A 13,165-nucleotide genomic window follows, 5' to 3' on the forward strand; every position below is an offset into this window, starting at 1 on the left:
TCAGCGGACGGGGATCACCGCCATGCGACAGGGGACGTCCTGTCACTGGCTGCACAGGATGGATAGCGTCCTGTGCAGCCCCGATCCCCAGAGGAGACAGATAGGAGAGGGAGGGGGAGAATGTCGCCGCGGAGGGGGGCTTTGAGGTGCCCCCCCCCCCGCAACACCCATCAGGCAGGAGCGATCAGACCCCCCCAGCACATCATCCCCCTAGTGGGGAAAAAAGGGGGGCGATCTGATCGCTCTGCGTGCACCCTGATCTGTGCTGGGGGCTGCAGAGCCCATCCAGCACAGATCCCAACAAACAGCGCTGGTCCTTAAGGGGGGGTAAAGGGTGGGTCCTCAAGTGGTTAAAACTGGGACGGAGCAAAAAATATATTTTGAGGCATTTTATAGCAGTGGCACTGCACTGGGGGGACATAAAAATATAAAAAAAAAACATGTATTTTCTGCATTCATGTCTATTTTCCCCTGTAAAGTGCCTATAAAATATTAAACAGAAAAAGCCTGGATTGTCCTGAAAAAAAACAACGCTATATCATTCACTTAGATGGCATAAGTGATTAAAATGTTATTGCTGTATCCATAGTGACACAATGTTATTGCTGTATCCAAAGTGTCATAATTGTCACCTGAACTGCTTAGTAATCCTGTTTCTCCTCGCCTTGTGTGTAAGCACTGTGTTATCTGTCAAGTGCTTCAAAAAAACTGCAAAATATTTCCTTGTACAAAAGTGAGATCAGATGACCATAAATAGCAGATCTGGTGGATGGCCGTGACTTGCCATGCAGCTGCTGTCTCAGAAGAGTGCGAAAGTACAAACTCTCACAGAATAACCACAAAGATTACACAAAACGCTACCCGGCGCCACAACAAAGAGGGCTGAGATTAGATAAAGTGAACATTGCTTATTTTTTAGCAATACAGTAGAATCCCTTTAGGCCTGTTTCTACTAGACGCGTTGCTATGCAGAAACCGCTCCGCATCACAACGCAAAGAAACTGCAACCAATTCACTTCAACGGAGTAGTTTCCATTCACGCGAATTGGCCTATGCGATGCGACACGGGGGATATTATGGATAGCATGCTGCAGTTTTCCGCAGCACGCATCTGAGCCCCCCCATAGCCGCCAATGGGAAAACGCATGACACCACATTCAGTTGTCCGGACGACAATTAGAAGTACCTGCGGAGGGATGCAAGGCGATGCGACAATCACCTTGCATCTACAACGCTAGTGGAAACGGGCTCTTATAGTAAACACCAATGGACCAGGAAAAATGGTTTACTATATCAGAATTGGTCATACATTGTATAGTCATACAGACGCATTTACTGGGACCTGAGGACTGAGTTTACTATATGCAGAGGTTTACTATTTCAGAGTTTACCATAACAAGATTCTGTTGTATTCAGTTATAAATGATTTAGTTAGTGTTCGCCCATTGTAAAATCTTACCTCTCCCTGATTTACGTTCTGATATTTATCACATATACTGCATCCTACTACTGTATATGTCACTGCAGTGCCTCTTTAAAGTGGACCTCACCTCTTGCACAGAACAGAAGGAAAACAGAGAAATGCACCCTGTATGTATTTAGAGAGTTCAGCCTATCTAATTCCCCCTCATCTGTGACTAATCACAAGCTGTGATTTCATCCCTTAGCTGTGTCAGCTGACTGCCATGGCAGAGAAGCTAATTGGTAAACACAGGATGTTAACAATATGTCAGCTTCCATTAAAGCAAGAAGTAGAAACAGTTCAGAGTTATTGTAGGATTTGTATCAGCTGTAACAGACATTTTTTCTTTAAAGGTTATTATGCTGTTATCTTTTAGAGCAGAGAGGAAGTTCTGAGTTCAGGTCCACTTAAAGTGCTGAATAGCAGCGAGTGAAGTGTAAAAAGCAGCCATGGCAACGGGATGTAAAATCTGGTTTATTCAGCTCCCAAACGGAGAAATAATGACCTCCTGAACCTTGCAGCACTATACTATTAGGAGAGTTTTCACAGCCAGACGGACCTTTTATCTCCTGTAATTGGTTTTACAGGAGAGCTGCTGCGTTCAGCTGCAGGTCTGACTGCTGGATTATTATCTCTGGCAATTAAAAAAATAAACAGTGAGCACAGGCAAGTTCTAAGTAGGACCGGTACTATATGTACCCATGTTTTTCTCTCCATGAACTTGATGCATGTCACTGCGGCAATATTGCCGTGGTAACACTCGTTAGTAACATGCATTACTATAGTAACGGTCATATTACTCAAGCACAGCAAAATGCGCTAATAGCGTAGCCCGTGGTACAATGCTACCGGTAGTAATGGTAACATTGCTGTGTGCTGTCTGTGCACGCAATAGTACCACTGTTACGTGTATCAGGACTTTGTCACATCGTGGGCAGCACGGTGGCGTAGTGGTTAGCGCTCTCGCATAGCAGCGCTGGGTCCCTGGTTTTAATGCCAGCCAGGGCACTATCTGCAAGGAGTTTGTATGTTCTCCCCGTGTCTGCATGGGTTTCCTCTGGGCACTCAGTTTTCCTCCCACATCCCAAAAACATACAGATAAGTTAAATGGCTTCCCCGTAAATTGTCCCTAGACTATGATACATGCACTACACAATACATACATAGACATATACTATGGTAGGGATTAGATTGTGAGCCCCTTTGAGGGAGTCAGTGACAAGACAATATACTCTGTACAGCGCTGCGGAAGATGTCAGCGCTATAAAAATACTTAAATGTCACTTCAGTTTCTCTTTAAACTGCCACAGAGATTATTATTATTATTATTTTTTATTTATATAGCGCCAACATCTTCCGTAGCGCTGTAGAGATGCAGCTCATGTAAATTTGAACAGAAACCAAGTAGCGGACAAGCACCATCAAAAATAATAATATAACTTGTTCGGCTAAACCTGTATAGCAGTATAGCAAACGTTGTGTGCAGAAAGGCCAGCCATAGCTGCAGCAATTAACACAAAGAAAAAAGAGTTGGCCCTGCATGAACCGCAGCACAAGGTATTGAAGTACAAAAATTAGCCTTTATTTAAACCATACCAACAATAAAACCATTTAAAAACAATCACACAATAAAAGTAATGCCCTCAACAATTGCACTATAAATACTGAATAGTATAACTATAAACACCTGCAAGGTATATATATTGATAATACAGTTGTATGCCAGTAGCAGTATAGGAGTGAGAGAATGGAACAGAAGAGATCCAAATATAGAAGTGGATCAGCCTGTCAAGGTGAAGTAGGCCAAGTGAAAAGGTGATATACGAGGTGGATAGGACGCCCAAGTGTAGGGGCCAAACGAGGCCAAGAAGTAGAAGGATATGGAACTCAGAAAGTCGAGCGTGAGTGAAGAGCTTACCAGCATACAGCTGTACGGAGGGACTAGCGTGTGGAGGCCATCGCGATTCGCCGCAGTGAGCGGCTTCTTCCGGGCAACTTGCCTCCACACGCTAGTCCCTCCGTACAGCTGTATGCTGGTAAGCTCTTCACTCACCCTCGACTTTCCGAGTTCCATATCCTTCTACTTCTTGGCCTCGTTTGGCCCCTACACTTGGGCGTCCTATCCACCTCGTATATCACCTTTTCACTTGGCCTACTTCACCTTGACAGGCTGATCCACTTCTATATTTGGATCTCTTCTGTTCCATTCTCTCACTCCTATACTGCTACTGGCATACAACTGTATTATCAATATATATACCTTGCAGGTGTTTATAGTTATACTATTCAGTATTTATAGTGCAATTGTTGAGGGCATTACTTTTATTGTGTGATTGTTTTTAAATGGTTTTATTGTTGGTATGGTTTAAATAAAGGCTAATTTTTGTACTTCAATACCTTGTGCTGCGGTTCATGCAGGGCCAACTCTTTTTTCTTTGTGTTAATTGTAGAGATGCAGCTCATCAATGGCAGTCAGAGGAGTAAAATATTATGTACTAATGTGCTGAGTGTTCTCATTCATGAGTTTTGTGGTCATGTGTGGGTGGCGTTTCCTTCCCTATCACCTGACTACAGCTGCACACTGTGATGAGGTTATCTCTGAGTCACCTATACACCCAACACCGACATAACATTCATCAGAGGTTCCCACATTTTCTCGGGTTGTGAGCTACTTAAAAAAAATAAAAATTTAGCAAGTAAAAATGATCTACCTATGTACAACTTTAGGAGCATTATTGTATATACAGAATGGAAAATGTAGTGCGGTCGGGATCTACCATGAAGGCCTTTGTGATGTACTGGTGGATCGCAATCTACTCATGGGGCACCCCTCATCCCTGCTGTATATTCTCCATATTTAAAGTGGACCTGAACTCTTGCACTGGACAGAAGGAAATGCACCCTGTATGTATTCAGAGAGTTTAGCCTGTCAAATTCCCGCTCAACTGTGACTAATCACAAGTGTAAAGTGATCTCTCAGCTATTCCAGCTCAGAAATCTCGGCTGTCCTTGGCAGAGCAGCTAATTGGTAAACACAGTCAATTAACAATATCTGTTTCCATGAAAGCAGGAAGTAGACACACTGCAGATTTATTGCAGGAATTGTATCAGCCGTAACAAAGAAATGTTTTTTTCATTAAAGGTTATCATGCTGTTGCTGATCTTTTACAGCAGAGAGGAAGTTCTGAGTTTAGGTCCGCTTGAAGTCCGCACAGTTATACATTGCACTGACTTCAGAATGATTTAAAGTGCACTGTAGCTGCAATTCAGAAAACAGCCCATACAGCTGTCAGTGTGGCCTCTAAACAGCTGTACACAAGCTTTGTATTCTGCTCTCTGACCCCCCCCCCATACTCCTTCCATGACTTCTGAAGGAGCAGTTCAGTGCAGTGCAGTAATGTTGGATCTTGCTTGTGTATACTCCAGTAACACCTTTATATACTGACTCTGAACACCTTGCCATGGGTCACATGACCGCCGGTACTCTGGCGGTAAAGAAAACCATTTTTTCGCTTTATTGAAGTTGGTAAGTATGTACCATTTACCATGCTTTTAGCAGATAAGAGAATCCAAACACTGCAGTACCTCCGGATGTAAATGTTACTCACCCGATATATAAGGAAGATGATCCCTCCTACCACAAGTATTGCGACCACGGAAACAGGAGCAGCGATGGCAGCAGTTCCTCCTGTACTACTCTGGGGTGGATCAGGCGCTGATAGGGAATAATAAACAAAGTGTTATTTATGTGACAAACATACAGCTCATCAGTGACCTCTACAAAGTTTATTGAATAAATGTAATTCTCAGGCTTATATGTGGACTAATACAAGGAACCGCTGGGCCTCTCACCAGCCTGTTATAGTGTCCCCAAAATGGGAAGGATAAGCTTCAACTCTACTCCCGGGATAACCTATTGGCCAGTGTCCCTCTATAACAAACTCCGCCCTTCATTATATGCCACACCCCTGTCATCCTGCTGGCCAATAGTGAAAGGGAGACAGAAGGAGATCGGTTGGAGACACAATGAGAAGAAGGGGGAATGGAGAGGGATGGGTGGTGCCAGTGGCATAGCTAGCGACTATGGAGCCCCATAGCAAAACCTTCATGGGGCCCTCAGATACAGGCACTCTTGAACAATGCCACCTGCCCTATGGATATTGTGTTAATTGGGCAATTTACATTATCATGCTATCTTCACTGCACATAGTACATGGGCTCTGAGACAAAGTGAGAAACATAAATAAGTTAAAAGTGAAAAATACATCAAGTACCACCTGGTTCCCCTCTGCTCCTGGGCCCCATAGCAGCTGCTATGGCTACTGCTACACCCCTGACCTAGGATGTAGAAGATAATGAGGGGGTGGGACAATTAGACAAGACAAATAACATTTATATTGCGCTTTACTCCTTGCGGACTCAAAGCGCCAGAGCAGAGCAGCAGCCACTAGGGCGCGCTCTATTGGCAGTAGCAGCATTAGGGAGACTTGCCAAAGGTCTCCTACTGAATAGGTGCTGGCTTACTGAACAGGCAGAGCCGAGATTTGAACCCTGGTCTCCTGTGTCAGAGGCAGAGCCCTTAACCATTACACCATCAGCAATTACAAGTGACACAGATAGTGAAGCTGGGTTACTATTCGGTGTCACCCTCACACTAACACTGCGTAGACATGGATGTCACATGTAACACAATGGGCATCATTCACAGAGCTTTTTCACCCGTTTTCCTCAGGTCTTCACCTTTTCTATGTTACATTTTTTAATCTCACAAAGTGCAAAAATATAAAAGATTTAAGGTAAAATGTGTGAATCGCAGCACTTCCTGAATACTGTGATTGGTCGTAATGATGAGCCGCGGTCCCGCCCACGTGACGGCGCTTCCGATCAATGACGGGGCAGCAGCGGGTGCATTTAAATCAGCGTGCATTAGAGAGGAACGTTCCCACTATTAGCGCAATACTACAGATTAGGAATCCTGGCCGGAATCTAATTGATCTAATCACCTGCGGCAACAATCGGGCTCCGTAGACTTGGAAGCCCAATAGCCCCCGGCAGCTATCAGGCACATGAAGCAACCGGATGTGGCCATGGGCGTCCGCAGAAAATTTTCCAGGGGGGGGGGGGCAAAAAGTGGGGAGCAAAAAGCGGGGCGAATCCGGGCTGGTATGCGCGCCAAAAAATGGAGCTACGTGCCGAAAAATGGGTGTGGTCATGAACCAGAATGTGGGTGTGGTCGTGGGTGGAAACAAGTTTACATGAACTAAGCAATGGTGGGACATTAGATTAGGACAGTGGTGGCGAACCTTTTGGAGGTCGAGTGTCCAAACTGCAAAGTCACTTTACTATCACAAAGTGCCAACAGCAATTTAAACTAAATACAAACGTTTTAACTCATACATGAACATTATGGAAAATTAAGTTGAAAATAAACTGTGAAGATAAACAATTTCATCCATCGTACTCCTGAAAAAATTATTCATTTTTTTTTAGAACCTCCCAGTTTCATTTTCTGTTTTAAAAAGCGGAAAAAGTAGGTTTAATGCTATTGTCTCATATGATGATGATCAGTGGCGTAGCAATGGGGAGAGCAGCCATAGCGGTGCTACGGGGCCCTGCGGCAGCCCTAAGTCACAGGGGGCCCGCAGCTGCCTGAGAGTACTTTTTATTTTTTTAATTTTTTTATTATACTGCCGTGCCGTGCCGGGCCCCCGCCCCCCTCCCTCATCTCGACGGGCCCCCCCCCCTCCTTTTTTTACGAGCGGCGGTGGGAGGTGCGGCATATTCAGCAGGCTCCGGCGGGGGTAATCAGCCGCTAGAGGTCCAGCTGCCTCCGGGCTACTGTCTCCTCTGTATGCCGCGCGCACTGCTTCCTGGTTTATTGCGCGCGGCATACAGAGGAGACACCGTAGCCTGGAGGCAGCTGGACCTCTAGCGGCTGATTACCCCGCCGGAGCCTGCTGAATATGCCGCACTTCCCGCCGCCGCTCGTAAAAGGAGGGGGGACTCCGGACCCCAGGTGAGGCAGGGGGGGATAGGAGTCGGGGCCCCTACCCCACTAGCCACCCACCCGCCTAATTAGCCACCCACCCAGCTGCCTAATTAGCCACCCAACCAGCCGCCTAATTACCCACCCAGCTGCCTAACCCACCCAGCCAGCTGACTACTTACCAGCACCCACCCAGCTGCCTAATTACCCACCCACCCAATTACACACCCAGTTGCCTAATTACCCACCCAGCTGCCTAATTACCCACCCACCCAGCTGCCTAATTACCCACCCACCCAGCTGCCTAATTACCCACCAACCCAGTTGCCTAATTACCCTCCAACCCAGCTGCCTAATTACCCACCCACCCAGCTGCCTAATTACCCACCCACCCAGCTGCCTAATTACCCACCCACCCAGCCAGCTGCCTAATTACCAGCACAAAGCCCACCCACCCAGCTGCCTAATTACCCACCCAGCCATCAGCTGCCTAATTATCCACCCACCCAGCTGCCTAATTACCAGCACAAAGCCCACCCACCCAGCTGCCTAATTACCCACCCAGCCATCAGCTGCCTAATTATCCACCCACCCAGCTGCCTAATTATCCACCCACCCACCCACCTGCCTAATCACCCACCCACCCATCCAGCTGCCTAACCACCCACCCACCCACCTACCCACCCATCCAGCTGCCTAACCGCCCACCCAGCAACCCACCCAGCTGCCTAACCGCCCACCCAGCCACCCACCCCGCTGCCTAACCGACCCACCCAGCCCTAACCGACCACCCAGCTATAATTTTTTTTTTGCTATGGGGCCCAGTCATTTCTAGCTACGCCCCTGATGATGATTCAGCTTTTTCCATAGTCTCGCAGTTAGCAATCATGTGACCCCCAACAAGACAAATTCAGCAATCATGAGGCCCCTATCAAGACAAATTCAGCAATCATGTGACCCCCAACAAGACAAATTCAGCAATCATGAGGCCCCCAACAAGACAAATTCAGCAATCATGAGGCCCCCAACAAGACAAATTCAGCAATCATGAGGCCCCCAACAAGACAAATTCAGCAATCTTGAGGCCCCCAACAAATCATGAGGCCCCCAACAAGACAAAGTCAGTAACCATGAGGCCCGCAACAAGACAAATTCAGCAGTCATGAGGCACATAAATAGACAGCTTTTCACATAAATAGGCAGAATGCCCCCTTAATATGTAGACACCTCTCACCTGGCAGCAGTTCCCCAAAATACACTCAATCTGACAGCAGTGGTTCCCCAAAAATAGGTAGCCCCAGGTCTATAGGTGTCCCCAGAATAGGTGGCCAGCGGTATAGATGTCCCCAGAACTGGTAGCCAGGGGTAGAGATGTCCCCAGAACAGGTAGCCAGGGGTATATGTGCCCAGTATATGTAGGCAGGGGTATATGTGCCCAGTATATGTAGGCAGGGGTATATGTGCCCAGTATATGTAGGCAGGGGTATATGTCCCCAGTATATGTAGGCAGGGGTATATGTCCCCAGTATATGTAGGCAGGGGTATATGTCCCAGTATATGTAGGCAGGGGTATATGTCCCAGTATATGTAGGCAGGGGTATATGTCCCAGTATATGTAGGCAGGGGTATATGTCCCAGTATATGTAGCCAGGGGGATACGTCCCAGTATATGTAGGCAGGGGGTATATGTCCCAGTATATGTAGGCAGGGGGTATATGTCCCAGTATATGTAGGCAGGGGGTATATGTCCCAGTATATGTAGGCAGGGGGATATGTCCCAGTATATGTAGGCAGGGGTATATGTCCCCAGAAAAAGTAGCCAGGGGTATATCTCCCAGTATATGTAGGCAGGGGTATATCTCCCAGTATATGTAGGCAGGGGTATATGTCCCAGTATATGTAGGCAGGGGTATATGTCCCAGTATATGTAGGCAGGGGTATATGTCCCAGTATATGTAGGCAGGGGTATATGTCCCAGTATATGTAGGCAGGGGTATATGTCCCAGTATATGTAGCCAGGGGTATATGTCCCAGTATATGTAGGCAGGGGTATATGTCCCAGTATATGTAGCCAGGGGTATATGTCCCAGTATATGTAGGCAGGTGTATATGTCCCAGTATATGTAGGCAGGGGTATATGTCCCAGTATATGTAGCCAGGGGTATATGTCCCAGTATATGTAGGCAGGGGTATATGTCCCAGTATATGTAGGCAGGGGTATATGTCCCAGTATATGTAGGCAGGGGTATATGTCCCAGTATATGTAGCCAGGGGTATATGTCCCAGTATATGTAGGCAGGTGTATATGTCCCAGTATATGTAGGCAGGGGTATATGTCCCAGTATATGTAGGCAGGTGTACATGTCCCAGTATATGTAGGCAGGTGTATATGTCCCAGTATATGTAGGCAGGGGTATATGTCACAGTATATGTAGGCAGGGCTATATGTCCCAGTATATGTAGCCAGGGGGATATGTCCCCAGAAAAAGTGGCCATGTCTGCGTGCAGGAGGAGGGGAGCAGCGGAGAGAAGAGGGAGAGCTATGGGCACTCACCTTAGGGGGCTCTCCCTCCCTCTCTCGCTGTCCCCTCCGGAGTCCGGAATGAAGTGTGCAGCGGCTGGCAGCGGGCGGAACTTACCTCCTCTCGTCGCACGCGCCGGATGGATTAGCCGCTACTCTGGCCTGATCCAGACCAGAGTGCGGCACCAGAACTTCCGGCGCAGGAGCGAGAGGAGGTAAGTTCCGCCCGCTGCCAGCCACTGCACAGTGCACACTTCATTCCGGAGGGGACAGCGAGGGAGAGAGAGCCCCCTAAGGTGAGGGAAGGGGGGGGGGACGTCCGCCCTTCCCCACTGTGCCCATAGCTCTCTCTCTTCTCTGCGCTGTTCCCTCCTGCTGGCTGCACGGGCACGCGGCCAGGGGGGGGGCAGCGGGCGGCCAGGCTCGGGCAGATGCCCGGTTTTGCCATATGTGCGGACGCCCATGGACGTGGCGAAGAGAGAAACGCTTGTTGCCCAGAGGATGGTGGAGATAAGACCAGCCACAGACCGCAGCAGCGATGTCATCAGTCAGCTAATCGCCTACCAAGGCCTGCCCAGCGCCTCAGCCAATTGTGTGTGGAGCTAAGAGTGATTGAGGCAGCCAGGCAGCAGGTTCTACATGCGTGGGATGTCCACATTTACTGCAGGCTTCTGTATCAATGCTGTACTACAGATATCACATGTATCTCTCTGTGTGTGATGTGTATACACAGTCACTGAGATGTGTCTTTAATGTTTTGTTCCATTTCATTATTTATTGTGTCATACAGTATGCAGCATGTTATGTCACTGTGTATGTGGTCCCCATATGTCCAGCTTCATTACATGGCCTGTGCGAGACACACACACACACACACACACACACATACACACACATACCGAATTTTTAGACTATAAGACGCTCTGGACTATAAGACGCACCTAGGTTTAAAGGGCAAAAACCAGGGGAAAAAAAATACTAAACCTGGGTGCATCCATGGTCCAGGAGTGTCTTATGGGCCTTTCCTCCCCCCAAGATGTCTTAGTTACACTGCTAGGCTACACTAACTATACTAAACTACACTGCACTAACCCTTGCTGCCCCCCCCAGCTACACTGCACTACACAGCCCCTGCTTACTCCCACCCGCTCAGCTACACTGCACTACACAGCCCCTGCTTACTCCCACCCGCTCAGCTACACTGCACTACACTACACTACAGTACAGTACAGTACACAACCCCCACTCCAGCTACAATAACCAACAAATACAATAGCATTACATAAGATCTCACCAGCCTGGGTGGCAGTTGCTGGGTCCGGTCTGGGTGTCCATACTGTCCTAATGAGGTGGTGGCATCAGCAGCAGCGTGATCCACAATGTCTCTAATTGGATTAAGAAAAGCAGCTGTTATCCTCCACAATGATTACTCTTTGATGTTGCCCAGCAGCCCCGCAGCAGCGCGATCCAAGCTGACATAGCACATCTTCAGCCGCTATAGCGGCAGAGTCCATAGCGGCTTCCGTACTGTCTTGCGTATTTGCATCATCACATGACCACGGCGCACGTGCACCGGGGTCATGTGATGATGAAAGTAAACAAACCAGTACGGAAGCCGCTGTGGACTCTGCCGCTATAGCGCTAAAGATGTGCTATGTCAGCTTGGATCGCGCTGCTGCGGGGCTGCTGGGCAACATCAAAGAGTAATCATTGTGGAGGATAACAGCTGCTTTTCTTAATCCAATTAGAGACATTGTGGATCGCGCTGCGGGGAACAATGAGGCAGACGGAAGATCAAAAGACAGGCATTGTGAAGACTACAGCGGCTGCTCCAATGCTGCTTAGAAACAAGGGGGATCGCACTGCTAGGTGAGATTACAGATCAATGGGGATGATTACATTGGGGATGATTACAGCAGCTTTCCATATGCAGCTCAGAATGTATTGCGCTGCTGCCTCCCCACTGCGGACCAAGGAAACAAGTACCTGAATGTTACATTCGGACTATAAGACGCAGTAACTTTTTCTCCCCACTTTTGGGGGAGAAAAAGTGCGTCTTATAGTCCAAAAAATACGGTATATATCACCTCCCATGCCAATCATTGGCAACTCCTTGACAAGCCCTGGCATGACACAGCAGGGACACAGGATGACACAGAGGGACAAAATGTACAGGGGGGGATAGAAGAGGTACATAATTATTGGGGGGGGGGGGAGGTATACAGCTCCTGCACCATGGATGCACAAGGTTTAGTATTTTTTTTTTCCTTGTTTTTTTATTCTCTAAACCTAGGTGCGTCTTATGGTCCGAAAAATACGGTAAGTCATTTATGAGAAGTTTTGTGAATAGAGCCCAATGAAACTAGAATATCTCATGACCTCTCCACACCGCCAATACCTTCTTTATCTTGCATTTCCATCTTCAGAGAGAAGTTCTTGGAATCCTCACTGACCGGGTTTGTGACCCTGACCCGGAATGTCCTCTCGGCATCGTCTCTCTGCACACTCGGGATAATCAGCGTCCTGTTGTCATCTATCAGCCGGTATCTCTCAGGGAGACGCCCCCCGTCCAGCTCCCAGGTCACATGGCTCTCTTCTCCAGAGAACTGGACAGTCACAGCAATGTCCTCCCCCAGCCGGCTGCTGGTACTGCTTATGTTGTAGATGAGAACCGGATCTGCAATGATCAGGAGAAGGACACGCCCCATTAGTCATGTGACACCAGCACAGAGACATGGCATAGATTGCTAGCTCTTGTGCCCACACTGATCATGTGATCTGCAGCCCCTCCCCCACATACACTCCCATCAGTCATGTGACACCAGCACAGAGACATGGCATAGATTGCTAGCTCTTTTGCCCACACTGATCATGTGATCTGCAGCCCCTCCCCCTCATACACTCACCATCAGTCATGTGTCACCAGCACAGAGACATGGCATAGATTGCTAGCTCTTGTGCCCACACTGATCATGTGATCTGCAGCCCCTCCCCCCACATACACTCCCCATCAGTCATGTGACACCAGCACAGAGACATGGCATAGATTGCTAGCTCTTGTACCCACACTGATCACGTGATCTGCAGCCCCTCCCCCACATACAGGCTCCAGCACCAGTGGCATACCTAGGGCATTTGACACCCCGGTGCTGGATATTATTACACTTATTAGACACCTCCCCCCCCCCCCCCCCCT

General features: G+C 48.0%; 1 protein-coding gene across 3 annotated transcripts in view; it reads right to left on the minus strand.

The window, feature by feature from the left end:
* Positions 1 to 13,165, minus strand: part of LOC137547393 (uncharacterized) — an 86,015-nt gene that overhangs the window by 16,760 nt on the left and 56,090 nt on the right. For all 3 annotated transcript variants that reach the window (XM_068270950.1, XM_068270951.1, XM_068270952.1), the window contains 2 exons: positions 12,368 to 12,646; positions 5,071 to 5,177 (listed from right to left, as the gene is read on the minus strand). In XM_068270950.1, coding sequence (XP_068127051.1) covers positions 5,071 to 5,177; positions 12,368 to 12,646 — 386 coding nt within the window. The remainder of the gene's footprint in view (positions 1 to 5,070; positions 5,178 to 12,367; positions 12,647 to 13,165) is intronic.

Source organism: Hyperolius riggenbachi, chromosome 2 (genome assembly GCF_040937935.1).
Source record: "Hyperolius riggenbachi isolate aHypRig1 chromosome 2, aHypRig1.pri, whole genome shotgun sequence".
Taxonomy (NCBI): domain Eukaryota; kingdom Metazoa; phylum Chordata; class Amphibia; order Anura; family Hyperoliidae; genus Hyperolius; species Hyperolius riggenbachi.